This window comes from Meles meles, chromosome 2 (assembly GCF_922984935.1).
Source record: "Meles meles chromosome 2, mMelMel3.1 paternal haplotype, whole genome shotgun sequence".
Lineage (NCBI taxonomy): Eukaryota > Metazoa > Chordata > Mammalia > Carnivora > Mustelidae > Meles > Meles meles.
The window spans coordinates 202,980,017-202,996,079 of NC_060067.1; the positions used below are offsets into that span (position 1 = coordinate 202,980,017).

Genomic DNA, 16,063 nt, shown 5'->3' on the forward strand with positions numbered 1-16,063 from the left:
TATTTTAGTAGCAAAATGTTATTGCCTTAACACAATGCCAAATATCACACACATGAACCATTAATACATAAATATATATATACATCTGAACTATGACACGAGTCTAATAGGTAACTAATTGTTCAATGTATCCCCAGGAACCACCCACCTCAAGCCGCCTCTTCTCTCTCTACCCTGCCACCTAGTGGTTTATTTTTATTTATTTATTTATTTATTTTTATTAACATATAATGTATGATTTGTTTCAGGGGTACAGGTGGGTGATTCATCAGTCTTACACAATTCACAGCGCTCACCATAGCACACACCCGCCCCAGGGTCCATCACCCAGCCACCCCAGTCCTCCATTCCAGCAACCCTCAGTTTGTTTCCTGAGATTAAGAGCCTTTTATAGTTTGTCTCCCTCTCTGGTTTCGTCTTATTTTTCCCTCCCTTTCCCTATGATCCTTTGCCTTGTTTCTCAGATTCCTCATATGATCTATGAAATCATATGATAATTATCTTTCTCTGATTGACTTATTTTGCTTAGCACAATACCCTTTATTCCATCCACATTGTTGCTAATGGCAAGATTTCATTTTTGATGGCTGCATAGTATTCCATTGAATACATAGACCACAATCGTCTTTATCCATTCATCTGTTGATGGCCATCTGGGCTCTTTCCATAGTTTGGCTATTGCGGACATTGTTGCTATAAACATTCGGGTGCACATGCCCCTTTGGATCATTACATTTGTATCTTTGGGATAAATACCAGTAGTGCAATTGCTGGGTCATAGGGTGGCTCTATTTTCATCTTTTTGAGGAAACTTCATACTGTTTTCCAAATTGGCTGCACCAGCTTGCATTCCCACCAACAGTGTAGGTGGTTTCCCCTTTCTCCGCATCCTGGCTAACACCTGTCCTTTCCTGACTGGTTGATGTTAGCCATTCTGACTGGTGTGAGGTGGTATCTCATTGAGGTTTTGATTTACGGCCATACCACCCTGAATGCACCTAATCTCGTCTGCTCTCAGAAGCTAAGCAGGGTCGGGCCTGGTTAGTACTTGTGTTTCTCCTTTATTTTAATGCTCAGCAATTAGTCTAGTCAGTTACATCATCTCCAATTTATGAATAAGTTACTTTCTTGTGTCTTTTCATTTTTCCACCTTCTAGAAAAGATCTCTTCTTTCTTCTTTCTTCCCCAAATCTATCGTCATCCCATTAAAGTGTTTTTTTTAAATAAAGTAAAAAGTTATTTGAAGTGAAAAATTCCATGTAACCGAACCATACTTCAATCTTTGAGAGCTTAACTATAAAATTCTTCTTGCCCCCTTCCCCCACCCCTGCCTCAGCACCTGCATTTCCTCAAGCACTAGCATTCCTGACAAATTTTTTAAATATAAGTATTTTTTTAACTAGTAATGTTACATTACTTTTCACTGAAAATATATATAAGTTCAACCACAGGATGAGTCGAATAGGCTTTTGTGGTTTATCTCTAGAGTCTACGATTACTATTAATAAAGTCTGTGTGTAAGTGAAAATGGTTTCTGATTTATGTTTAAGCAAATTTTGAGCTCATAACTGCAAAAGAAACATATGAGAAAGATTTAAGCAAACAAGTAAAATGGAATCATTTTTAAATTTTTCACTTTCTGCTGTTTTTTAAATCTTTTTTAAACTTAATAAATTGTTTTTAAGAACAGTGTTAGTTTCACAGCAAAACTGAGTGGAAATTACAAAGTTCCCACTCACTCCCTAACCCCCAGTTACACACAACCTCCCCCACTATCGATGCTCCCATCAGACTAGTACATTTGTTACAATGATGAACCTGCATTGACTCATCATCATCACCCAGAGTCCATAGTCTGCATTAGGGTTCACTCTTGGTGTTATTCATTCCATGGGTTTTGACAAATGTAGAAGGTCATATATCCACCATTTTGAATTGTATAAAATAGACACAAGGCCCTAAAAATCCTCTATGTTCTGCCTATTGATCTCTTCCTCTCTCAATAACCCCTGGAAACCACTGATACTGTTATAACTCTCCATAGATTTGCCTTTTCCAGAATATTGTATCATTGTAATTATACAGTATGTAACCTTTTAAAATTGGCTTCTTTAACTTAGTAATACGCATTTAAGTTTCCTCTATGTATTTTCATGGCCTGATAGCTCATCTCTTTTTAGCAATGGAAAATATTCCCTTTTCTAGAGGTACCACTGCTTATGTGTCCATTCATCTATTGAAGGACATCTTGGTTGTTTTCAAGTTTTAACAGTTATGAAAAAGCTGCTATAAACATCCATGCACAGGTTTTTGTTTAAACATAAGTTTTCAATTCATTTAGGTAAATAATAAGGAGTGCCAAAGGAGGTGATTGCTGGATCCCAGTAGGAGTATATTTTGTAAGAAATGATCAAACTGTCTTCTAAAGTGGCTGCACCATTTCCATTCCAGAAATATATCAGAGTTCCTGCTGTTTCCCAACCTCACCAGCCTTTGGTGCTGTCAGTGTTTTGGAGAAGCCATTCTAATAGGGATGAAACAGTAACTTACTATTGTTTTGGTTTGTAATTCCCTATGTCGGACACCTTTCCATATACTTACAGGCCATCTATCTTCAGTGAAGGGTCTGTTCAAGTCTTTTAATTTGCTAGAAGGGCTCGAGAACTCAGATAAATATTTAACTGGATTACTGGTTTATTAAAAGAGGATATAACTCAGGAACAGCCAGATAGATGAGATGCATTAAGGCAAGGGATGTGGAAAGGGGCAAGGAGATTCCATTCTTCTCTGTAGGCCACATGTTCATCAACTGGAGAGCCCTCTGAACCCTTTCCTTTTGTGTTTTCCTGCAGGCTTCATTATAAAGGCATGATCGATTAAATCACTCTCCACTGGCAATCTTTCAATATCTAACTCCTCTCCCACCTTAAGGTCAAGGGGTAGGACTAAAAGTTCTAACCCTCTAATCATAGGTTAGCTCCACCAGCAATCAGCCCCCCTCTTTAGGTGCTTTCTAAAAGTCACCTTATTAGCATAACAAAAGACACATTTAGGGCCCTCAACACTTGGGAAATTGGGTCATCTGAATGACTAAATATGTATTTCTTTTTTTTTTTAATTTTTATTTATTTGACAGAGAGAGAGAGAGAGATCACAAGGAGGCAGAACAGCAGGCAGAGAGAGAGGAGGAAGCAGCCTCCCCGCTGAGCAGAGAGCCCGATGTGGGGCTCGATCCCAGGACCCTGAGACCATGACCTGAGCCGAAGGCAGAGGCTTAACCCACTGAGCCACCCAGGCGCCCCTAAATATGTATTTCTTACAAATCACAATATCACTAAACATTATTATTGATTCAACTTCTTTAAAATGTAGGCCTATTCAGATTCCGTATTTCTTCTGTGAGTTTGGCAAATTGTATCTTTTAAGACTTGGTCCATTTCATCTAGGTTACCAGATTTTGGGGTAGGGAATTGATGTAGCATTCCCATATCATCCTTTTAATGTCCATAGGTTATATAGCGATATCCCGTCTTTCATTACTGGTAATATGTTCCTTCTCTCTTTTCTTCTTATTTAGTCTAGCTAAAGTCTTATAGATTTTGTTGATCTTTTCAAAGAAACTTTTAGTTTTGTTGATTTTCTCTGATTTTCTATTTTTGATTTCACTGATTTCTGATCTAAATTTTTGTTATTTCTTTTCTTCTCCTTACTTTGGATTTAATTTGCTCTTTTTTTTCTAGTTTTCCAAGGTAAAAGCCTAGAAGATTAAATTTAGATCTTCCTTCTTTTCTAGTATAAATTTCCTCTAAGCACTGCTTTTGCTGCATCCCATAAGTTAACGTTGTCGTGTTTTCAGTTTCATTTAGTTCAAAATGCTATTTTTCTTTGATCCATGTGTTATTTAGAAGACTGTTGCTTAGTCTCTAAGTATTTGGGGACCGTCAAGTTACATTCTGTGATGAATTTCTAATTTAATTCTGCTGATGTCTGAGAGAAGACTCTATATTATTTCTATACTTTTATGATGCTGGGATGTATTTTATGGCCCTAAATATGGCCTGTGAATGTTCCATGTGAGCATGAGGAGAATGTGCAAACCAGCTGTTGCTGGAGGAAGGGTTCCATAGGTGCAAATCCGATACAGTTGACCGGAAATGCTATATAGTTCAACTTCGCTCTTCCTGATTCTGTCTGGCAGATCTGTTCAGCCTGACAGAGTAGTAAAGTCTCCAACTATAATAATGTGCCCATCTATTTCTCCTCGCACTTTTATCAATTTTTTCCTCGTGTATTACAATACTCTGCTATTAGGCACATACACATTAAGGATTATTACGTCTTTTTGCAGTACTGACCCTTTCATCACTATGTAATGTCCCTCTTTACCCTGGCTCTGAATTCTGCTCTGTCTGAATTTAACACAGTTATACCCGCTTCTTTTAATCAGTGTTAGCATGGTGTGTCTTTCTTCATCTCTTTACTCTTAATCCATATATGTCTTAACATTAATTTGAGTTATTTGTAGACAACATATAGTTGGGTCTCTGTCTTTTTATTAGTGCATTAGGCCACTGATGTTCAAGGTAATTATTGATACACTTGGATCAGTATCTACCCCATTTTTACTGTTTCAGTTTGTTCCTGTTTTTGTCTTCCACACTTTTCCTTTCTTTTGTGGTTTCAACTGAGCATTTTATATGATCCAAATTTTTTCTTCTTTCTTAGCATATCAATTATGTCTCATTTAAAATTTTTTGTGTGTGATTATCCTAGACATTATAATATAGATTTACAACTAATCCAAGTCTACTTTCGAATTAACACTGTATCGCTTCTCAGGTAGTGCAGACACATTATAATATAATCAAATACCCCTGAGTCCTCTTCCCATCCCTTGTATCACTGCTGTCACTCATCTCACTCACACATAAGCAACACAGCACAAGTGTGTGTATTATGTGCGTATGTATGAGTATGTGATTAAAGCATACATAATCAGGGGCACCTGGGTGGCTCAGTCAGTTAAACATCTGCCTTTAGCTCAGGTCATGATCCCAGGGTCCTGGGATCGAGCCCCGCATGGGGCTCCCTGCTCAGTGGGAGACCTGCTTCTCTCTCTGTGTGATACTTCCCCTGCTTGTGTTCTCTCTCAAATAAATGAAATCTTAAAAAAAAAAAAATACATAATCAAATCTATTGTTGGGTTTTTATTTTGAACTAACTGTTCGAACTGTTAACAAGGTCACAATTTTAAAAATGAAAGGTTTTATTTTACCTTTACTCATACATTCTCCAATACTCTTCCTTTGTTTATGCAGATCTGAGCTTTGGATCTCTATCACTTACCTTCTCTGAAGAACTTCTTTTAACATTTGTTGTAAAGCAGGTCTGCTGGCAACAAATTTCCAAATGTTTGTCTGGGAAAGCCTTTATTTCTCTTTCACTCATGAAAGATAATTTCACAGAGTATGATTTCTTGGCTGGTATTTTATTTCTCCGAACACTCTAAATATTTCATTCATTCTCTTCTTGGTTTCATGGTTTCTGAGAAGTTGAATGTGATTCTTACACTTGTTCCTCTGGGTTTTTTTTTCTTCAAGATTTTCTTCTTTTTTTTTTTTTTTAGTTTGAATATGATTTGCCTAGGTATAATTTTGTTGTTTTGTTTTTTGTTTTTCGATTTATCATGTTTCGTATTTCCTGGGTTTCCTGGGTCTGTGGTTTGCTGTCTGACATTAATTTGGGGAAATCCTAAGTTACTGCTTCAACTGTCCCTTCTGTTGTTTTCTCTTTCTTCTTGTTTTGGTATTTCCAGTAGGTGTATGGCACACCTTTTCAGTTGTCCCACAGCTCTTGGATATTCTATTTTGCTTTTTATTTCCCCATTCTTTTTTCTCTTTTCTCTTCAGATTTGGAAATCCCTACCGTCATATCTTCAAGCTAAGAAATTCTTTCCTCAGCCCTAACGAGTCTACTAATGAGCTCACTAGAGGCATTTGTCATTTGCTGGTGTTTCTGGTCTCTAGCATTTCTTGTTGATTCTTCTTAGAATTTCCATCTCTCTGCTTAAACTATCCATCTGTCCTTGTATGTTGTCTATTTTTTAAAATTAAAATCCTTAGCATATTAATCATAGTTTCTTTAAATTCTTGGTCTGATAATTCCATTGTTCTCTGCTCTAAAAGGTTTTGACAATTTGCCTCGTGACCTCACTTCTCTTAGAGATCTAAGAAGAATGGATGATTTTTCAGTTTGTTCAGCTTTTTATCATTTTAGGCCAGACTGAAGACTTCTAAGCTCCTTACCTGCCAGACGAGAAACCCCAAGTCCCTCTGCTATGTATCAAAAATAAATAAGTTACTTCAAAATCCATTTGTCAATGTATTTTTACTTTAATTATCAGTATATTTTGATTTACTAGTTTTTAAAATTTTACTACTTTTTAATTTCCAAGTGTAGAGAATATAAAAATTTCAATATTGTCATATAATTTGGTATGACCTTGCTTCTAAGCAGCTTTCAAAGTCTTACAAGCTAACAACTTAATTCCTTTTTAAATTCAGAGTTGAATAATTTGTCCAAACCAGCCATCAAAGTAATAAGCAGGATAAAACAAAATGGCAATTTATTGTAAAGATCTATGATTTTGAATAAAATTTGAAAAAAATGTACATCATTAAATATATGAATACTATTGCATTTCTAAATCTTAATTAGGTATTTAAACGGGCAGTACTGGGCCGCCTGGGCTCAGTCATTAAGCATCTTCCTTCAGCTCAAGTCATGATCCCAGGGTCTTGCGATTGAGTCCTGCAAGGAGGTCCCTGCGCAAAGGGGAGTCTGCTTCTCCCTCTGCCCCCTCCCCTGTTCATGCTCACACTCTCTCTCCTGAGCAAAAATTAATAAAATCTTTAAAAAATATAAAAATAAAAAAATAAATGGGCAGTATTTGAAATTTCCACATTATTTTTCAAAAGTATTATTAAAAACATATGTAACATGATGTAGCTTTTATTAAGTGATGTTTGTAATTGCTAAGGAGAAAAAAGAAACATCTGGAACCTTTTGTTATTTTTGTAGTCAGCATGAATGGTTACATAACTAATGATCCTGCATTACTAAAAATGGAAAATGTTCAACTGCAGGTATATTCCAAAATATATGCCTTTTTAAAAACCACATATTTAGGTAAATAAGTATATATTAACTGAATGTAACAGTTAATTGTAGATTTCAGATAAATATTATGTACTTTTTTGTATCCTTACTTTAGAATAGGTTGTATTTTTAGGTGAATGATTTAAGAATTTCCACACCCATTCTAAAGATTTGTTGCTTCAGAAAAATACATTCTTCCTGGCCCAGAAACAACATGCACACTTTAAAGACGAAGTACTAAGCCCCCGTGGTACACTGAATAATGGAGAGTTACAAAGGCTTCGGGAAGAAAGTCTGAGCATTGTGTCACCCCACATATAAGTGACAGTGTTAGGAGCCTGGCAACAGCCTACTTGCAAAGACAATTTTTTGCGAATTCAATTTTTTGTTTCAATCTCATACAAAAGTATAACACATACATTATAATTACAGTAAAGATGTTCTTCACATTAAGTATATGAAATTTTTAAACAAGTGGTAAGAGTATATTTACATTAGATTTGTATAATATTAAAGTTCACTTCTGAATATGCAAGAAAATGTTGATATGAAATAATCACAATGACCTTTAAAATACAGCTAGAGTTACAACACTGCCAAAAGCAAAATTGTAAAACTAAGCCAAAATCAAGTTCCTATGTATGTGTCCATGTATCTATAGAAATATATACATATGCCATACATATTAATTACATCAAAATAATGCTATCATAATTTTGTACTAAAGATCAAACTCACACTTGTGTGTGGTTTTTCAAATGCTGCATTTCTAAATTACAACTTTAACTTCTGCTGCTGTAATAGGTCTCAGCCAGGAGTTCATTTAAAAAGGCTGATGGTAGTATTAAAGGGCAGACTGGAGTCACGATGGAGACCAAGATTTTGAATCCCCATCATCTCTACGAACTACTCTTAGACACTAAAGGAACACCCAATTTTAGTGAAAAGCATTTTGGCAAGTTAGTATGCCCTCCCATTGAGAAATATATGGACTATACTTGAAAAAAAAAATACCCTTTGGTTCAACATCAAAAATGCATTTACCATTACATTTAAAGTGCACACACACAACACAAACGCAGGGTCCTGGCAGTGCAGTGTGTGTGCGGTCCAGTGGGACTTATTAAATTCATAAGCTGGAATATTTCCATCATTGAGGGATAAGATTGAGATTCAGAATGACAAGCTACCCACCGGTTCTCAATCTGTTCTCTGAGAACGACGATTATTCTACAGAGTTTGCTATTAACCAGCTGCAGAGATGTTTACCAGCTTGTTTTAGAACTGGGGGGAAATTTTTTTTAGGAAAAGCCCAAAAGGCAGGAAGCTTTAAACTGCTGAGGAATTACAATAAAAAAGATAAGGGAAAGGAAATAAAATACTGAGAAAATGTCTTTCATGGACGTGTGGAGGAGGGACCCCGTGGAAGTAAGGCAGGAGAGAAATGCACTGCTTCCTATCTTTGGTATTGTTTGCCCTCTGACTTGACAGGGAGGAAAGCTGGAGACACTGCAGGAAGATACTCTGGCTCTTGGTTCCACTCATTAATAAAAAGAAAAATCCAGCTGTGTAAGAAAAGAAAAATCCACAAAGTGCTTTCATTTAAATAATTAAGAAATCTTCCATTCAAAATGTGAAAATAAAAAAGACATCGTATTATTTTATACTAAATCCATTTTGATTAAGTGCACTTTTAAATAGCAGTTTTCTACTCTTGCAATAATAGATCAGAACAGCTATTTTCAAAATACTATACAAAAGTTGCCATGGTAACAATGCAAATCTTTTGAAACATAATTAATTGCCTAAAAATTCATCAGATAGAACATGGCACTTTTCCTCAGAAAATTTTTGCACTTTCTTTTACAATATTAATGTAATATATAGTATTATCATACACATCTTCTACTTCATTAAATGTTTTTCTTTATGTAAAATGACTATTAAAAGTATTGCTATTTTTATACATTAATCTCATTAACAAGAATCTATATTATATTTAAAGCCTGAAGACAATCTGAAAATATTAAGAATTCATGAAACAAAGACAGAAAAAAAAATACCTTTTCATCAATGTACAATTATGACTACATTTATATATTATCTTCTTACCTCTGCTTTGGAATCTACCAAGTATTTTACTTACCCTCAAAATATTTCAATGCAAAAGTGTTTGCAACATAAATTACAAAGAAATACAGCTGCGTGTGCAGTAAGCAGAAAAACCCACAGAAAATCATAATCACAACATAAATATATCTTACTCTTTGTAGTCCTTCATACCAATCATCTTGCTCAAACCAATTTGAAATGTAAGTCATCCAAGCCATAGAACGTTTCTACTTTAATCAAGGCAATTGGAAAGTCGGCATCAGAATAGTCAGCACCTAAAGTAACAATAATGGGTTTCAACCAAATAGCTTTACCAAAATCTGCCTTGTGAAACATTGTTCAGTACATGAAGCTAGAAGCCCACAAACATTTCAGCTGAAACAGTTTTAATAATTTACAAATAATAGTATCTGTAAAAATAATGCTAAACCAGAAAATGTAAGCCCATATTCAAATAGGAAAGAAAAATCAAATAATCATTACATTGTATAGTACCAGCAAATGCTTTAGCAAACATTAGGCTTTCGGTTTTCATTCTAAAAAAACATACTTGATTCAACTGTTGCAAGAAATAGACAAATTACATCTAAAAGTTACCAAGTTACAAATAAGGAATCCAGAGAAACCACAAAGCCACAGGGGGCAGGAAAGTAGTTCTGTTTTCAACCTTAGGAGTTGGAGATAAAACCAGAAGAAAGCTTCTAGGTTAAAGCTGTACAACGACAAGGCAAAGTCTATATTTCTGTTTGCTTCCATCTCCACACTTGAGAATTCAGTCATTTTACGGTTAGCTGATAATAACCTAATAACCTAAGTGCCTCAAGAAGTTTGGAGACCCCACATCACTTAGTAGAGGGCTAATATGTTCCACAGAGAATCAAAATCACATGAATTTGGCTTCTTTTTCATTTTACTCACTTCTGGAAGATACTATTTACTAGCCACGCTAAGTAAGAGACTTCCTGGTACACTGGAGGATATGTGGACTTAGAAATATTCTCTAAGGTTCAGGAGCTTCACCCAACATAAAGCAGAGAGCTCTGACCTTTCCCTCCCTAAACACATCAAACCATGACACCTCCATGGAGAAAAAAAGGAAAGAAGAGATAGAGTGGGGGCAGGGGGCTAAGAAAAAGAAAACGTTTCGGTAATCTGAGTATCTCATTCTTCGTATCCTAAACTAAGATAGCATGTGTTCCGGTATAACAAAGGTACACTTCTAGGACATGTGGAAAGCATCACCATGGCTGACTGAAAACAGCCTTATTTCTAAAAATTTATCAGATGGAACATGGCACTCTCCTTCAAACTAATTCTTCTCTCTTTTTTTCCAGAAATAGTTTCCAGTATCTGCTTGAAGCCTCAGGTCAAAAAGTTTGGGAACAGGCTCTCACTTCCACAGAAGTTGTAGGGCTGACGTCATCTCTAGTTATATTTGTTTATATCTGAATGACTTCCTGATTCTGGACCCTTTCAGCCACCTCGGAACACTCCTCACTTTCTCCTGCATTGCCCATTTCAGTGACTATCGTTATGCTCACGAGGGTAACCTGAGAGGAAAACAGCAAGCTATCTCTGACTCTTCCGTCACCTTCCCCTCCCTGTTCCACTATTTCATCATCAAACCTTCTCAAACGATCTTTAAAATATCTCTTCAAAAGGCCCTTCTCTCCATCTCTCATGTCAGTGTTTTAGTGAAACCCCTAATCACGTCCTGGATGAACTAACAGAGTTCCCCCACTCATACCCCTGCTTGCACTGCCATTCCTGAACACGTTCTGTACCACTGCCACCTGGTGCCTGTCAGTTTCTAAATGCTTTTGCCGGAGCTGTCCTGCCCCTTTTGCTGTGAATAATGACATCTGCCACATTTATGGTCCTTTAAGACACAATTTAAAAATCCTCCTTCTTTGAAGACTCTCAAATGCACCAAATTCCTCATCTGCTTGGCTTTATTTACATATTTGCAAGGATTAGATACTGATTATTTGCACAGATACAAATTATGAGTTCCCCAAGGCAGAGGAACTTGCCTTATTTGTCTTCATATAGAAAATACAAAATGTTTGTTCGGTGAATTGACACTCACAGCCCTAGAAGTCTGTCAACTAATGGCAGTTCACATGAAGTAAACATTTATTTCTGAAACCTGGAAAGGGTCTAAAGAAATGTATCCAAGTGACAGTAACATACTCACCAACAAATGAAATGGACTACTGTTCAGTTCCTTATAGGGAAATGGCTAATCAAATCATTTAACACATTTAAGCATAAAATTAAATGCCAACTTGAATTGGTAAAATTACTTTATAATCATATCAGGCACAAGAATATTTATTATATCATTTTACATACAATGTATTTAAAGTGAATACCTTGTTCCAAGGGCACACAATAGTTCGATGCTTTATTTTGTGATATTTTTCCATGAGCACTATTTACCATATTTATAAGAATTAAGAAAAGTAAAATATCTGGGGTGCCTAGGTGGCTCAGTGGGTTAAAGCCTCTGCCTTCGGCTCAGGTCATGATCTCAGGGTCCTGGGATTGAGCCCTACATTGGGTTCTCTGCTCAGCAGGGAGCCTGCTTCCTCCTCTCTCTCTGCCTGCCTCTCTGCCTCCTTCTGATCTCTGTCTGTCAAATAAATAAATAAAATCTTAAAAAAAAAAAGTAAAGTAAAATATCTCATGTAATCCCAGATGAAATACTACTTTGCATAAGAATACATACTTCCTGATGGTAGTCAGGTGTTTTGAGGCTCCGAGAGTGAATGGAATCTGCTTCATTTAGTGCAAGAACAACAGTTTTCAACTCACACATCTGCCTGATGGGTTAGGACTATCTGCAGGGCAGAGCTAAGGCCTGTAGCTGACCTCAGAGGGGAGCATGTCATGATCACTGAGCAGTAACTGAGGCAGGAAGAAGACAGTCATGGTGGCACTTAGTCCATAGATTTTTTTATCTGGGCACTAGTCCATGGGGTCTAATTGACTAATTTTTGCTAAAATCACAAATTTAACTTAATTCAGAGTCAGAAAGTTCTTACTACCTCTATGACTAGTGATGGAAGGAAACACTAATCAAAGGGACACGTCAGGTTAAAGAAAATAAAGAGAATGAAGTAAATACTGTGTATTGTCAGAAAACTTCCTGCAGGCATTCATATCCAAACACACAAGTAACCTGAAGTTTGATTATCAGTTCTGACTTTTTAATCTCTCTCTCTGTTATCTGTTTCCCAAGACCTTCTCATAGGCAGACTGTGAACCACCGTCTATTGCCTTTGGACTTGCCCTGTGACTTGTTTCTCTCAGTGATACATGGGCAGAAGTCAGATTATTCCAGTTCTAAGATCCGGTTAAAGTGGCTATTTCCATTCATACCCTTGTGCCTCAGCCATCAATGCGAGAGCATTCCAGGGCTACTGTGCTAGTCCAAGAAAGACGAGAGACACCAGGAGGAGCGCTGCCACAGATCTCAGTGAGAAGCAGAACCACTCGGCCCAGCCAAGCCTGTTGTAAAACCCTAGTATTATACTTGTGAGCATGATAAATGGTTAACGTTGTATTTTGCTGAGTTTCGGAGTGGTTGATAACAAAATGTATTTGTGGCAATAGCTAACTGACACATTACTTCTTGACTACAGGACGAGAGGCACTCTCCAGGGAGATCAGCTGATGAAATCAATATTCTCACCTCACCTACATGAGGAAATTGGGGTCTACTGACTGTAGGAAATAAGCAAGATTGATTGAGTTATGCTTCTGTGCTTAGCAAAACAGTTTTAAAAGACAGCATATTTAAAATGAACCAAATATAGCAAGACATATTTATATAAGGAATCTGAGTTATCTCACATTCTTTTTCAAACTCTAAAAATCATGGAGAGGGGCACCTGGGTGGCTCAGCGGGTTAAAGCCTCTGCCTTCGGCTCAGGTCATGATCCCAGGATCCTGGGATCGAGCCCCGCATCGGGCTCTCTGCTTAGCGGGGAACCTGCTTCCTCCTCTCTCTCTCTCTGCCTACTTGTGATCTCTGTCTGTCAAATAAATAAACAAAATCTTTAAAAAAATAATAAATAAATAAAAAAAATTAAAATCATGGAGAAACAGTTGAGTTTTTCTTTTCATAAGAACAAAGTAATCAGCACATTTTGTATGATCCATGTGCATGTGATGTTCCCAGTTTGCTAGGACTCTCTCTTTTCAGAAGTGCTTTGTAATTCTTTAGAATTAGAAAGAATGGTGAGGACCAAGTGGGAGATATAGCAATTTTAAGTAAAGTAGGACCTGCTCTCTTTCAGAGAAGCTGGTCATATCGGGTAGTCATCAACATCCTACTATAAATATGGGGATTAAAATCAAGACCCATGTCAGCAGTCCCTGGTCTAGAAATGAAAGTACTGTAAGTTCTCTGGTTGTGATTTTATGTGAACCTAATTGTACCACATCCTAAAATGCTTATTTCTGCTTTCTTCTGCCTAAGCTGATAGTTTTCTTTTACTCATGCCTGTTTAAAATCCTAAACAGAGTAAAATGACATGCTCTGCCTATCCCAATGTTTGGGCACTGTGATGTCTATTTTGATTCTACATTTAGATTTATCCATCCAGTTTTACCTGATATCTTAGACCAAGATACAGGCTTCATCCTCTGAAATTTTGTTTGCAGGCCATCTTTTCTGTACGAAATTCATCCCTTACCTACTGTACTCTTACCTACTGTCCTATCTGCAGTTCCTACACTCTCTCAGTCTGCCCCCATCTCTGCTGTCTTATGAGACAGAAATTATAGTTTAAGCTTCTAACAAACTAAGTAAACATGTGAAATCAGCACAGGCCATTGCTTATTCCACCAGGGTAGAATGAAGTATAAAATAAATGGCATTGCTCACAGTTATTCTCTTTCATCTGCCTCTATCTGTCCTGCCTAAAGTCATGGTAGGATAGGTTAGGGGAGAGGACAGGGGTTGAGAAAGACTCAGGATATGCACACGGGCCTCATGCTAAGGGCCTCAAGATGATAGCAATCAGGGACCATCTGTCTGCTATCCTTACTATGAACAGATACTCTTGAGGCATCCGTCAGTGAAGGGCAGGTGACAAAAGCATTACATCATACAATGTGGGGCAGTTGTCCATCCCAACCAGATTACAATTCTACATAAAAATGTCAAGAGGAAGTCTGAGTTAAAGAGCAGACACAAAGTTTACCCCGTGTGCTCCGAAACCTCAGAATGATTCTATAAACTGAAAAGACTGCTACTTACAAGACCCTGGCTTCCAGCAACGGCAGACAAGTGCGTACAGACATACACACACACACACACACACACACACACACACACACACACACATATACTTGCATGCATACCACGTGTGTATACACACCTCTCTAATTCTCTTACTACGCACAACTAGAAAATCTGGATAGAAATATGTAAAATCTCAAACTAAAAAAGAACCCCAAGAGAAGTTCAAAGGGTCTAGCCAGGCACTTTTTCTTTGGTGGTAGTGGCAGGGTGAGGGGTGGAGGGCAGGGAATTCTACTTCTTCCCCAATGTAGTAAATGTAGTACTACTATACTACATTGTAGTATATATATATACTATATAGTACTATATAGTAGTACTATGTTGTAGTACTAAAATACTGAAATACTGAAATACTGAAAAGTTATGGAGAGCTTCCTGAGGGAAAAAAAAAACTGGAGTTCGATGCTGACAAAGAAAGAAGTGATGTAATATTGGTGTCCTTCCAGTGAGAGCTACCTGGATCTACATCTTAAGACTAAGACTGAAATAGAATGAGACTGTCCCTTACAAAGACTGAGGTTCGGCCTCAGATAAATTCAATGACGGGATTCGGCTGTCTTCCCTACCCTACTGCTTTCTAAAAGCAAAAGTATCTATTCTCTCTGGAGGAAGATAACATTAAATTGTCAGGCTGGAAAGCAGTCAAAGAAATTCCAGAGAGCAACAGGCCCCTCTCTGAAGAGAGAAAACACACTAATAGTTTCACCATTGACAAAGCAAAGGAGAAAGAGGGGATTATCGCAAAAGCAGGTAAGAAAACCAAATCAGATAAAATGGTAAGTATAAAATGGTAAGTAATTCCCCAAAGGCCAAAGTGAACCAGAGCATCAGTTTAGAATAACTAGATGCAAGTTGGGTTTGCACTCAGTTGTGAGATCTTCTCCACGGGCCTCAACTGGGTGCTTAGGAGAAAGACTGGGGGCAAATCAGACATGGTCCCCCTCAGTGGCTCAGACACGCAGGAAGCAACTGGCTGTAGAGAGCTGACGGGCATGAAACACTATATATGTGCAGGACCCCTCCTCTCATACAAAATAAATCCTTCAGCTACTAGGAGAGAGAAAACAAACACCCTCACTGCGAGGGACAATGGGGGAAGAGAAAAGGCAAATCTTATCTGTCTCCAGGAAGAGACAGAAAATCCTCCTTCCTGACCCCAGGTACTCCTGGGAGAAGGGAAGAAGAAAAGCTGTCTGTTGTTGGGGGGGGGGGGGGGCAGGAAGGCATCTCAGACTCCCACCCTGTACCAAAACAAAGCGCGGATCTGCCACTGATTGAGGAGATGCAAAAAAAAATGGTCTCCTACTCAACACCCACCATAAATACAAAGCATAGTTTGGCCGCCCCAGAAAAGGCTTGGGGAGGAAAAGACACAAATCTCCTCTAAGAACCAGATTCCCCCAGTCTGGGAGATAAAACTGTAATACAGTCATACACTGGGATACAGTAATTAAAATGAACTATGCACAACAAAATGGA

General features: G+C 37.5%; 1 protein-coding gene across 11 annotated transcripts in view; it reads right to left on the reverse strand.

The window, feature by feature from the left end:
* WDR17 (WD repeat domain 17) overlaps nucleotides 1-16,063 on the reverse strand; it is a 108,243-nt gene that overhangs the window by 71,198 nt on the left and 20,982 nt on the right. For 9 of the 11 annotated variants that reach the window (XR_006817466.1, XR_006817468.1, XR_006817464.1 and 6 more), the window contains exon 2: nucleotides 9,423-9,545. The exons of 1 other annotated variant lie outside the window; for it this stretch is intronic. Coding sequence is in view for 3 of the 10 variants with exons in the window: in XM_045998156.1 (XP_045854112.1) it covers nucleotides 9,423-9,488 (66 nt within the window). In the remaining 7 variants the exon portion in view is untranslated. Of the gene's footprint in view, nucleotides 1-9,422; nucleotides 9,546-16,063 lie in introns of those variants that run through there. One more of the 11 variants, XM_045998158.1, reaches the window with a different exon arrangement.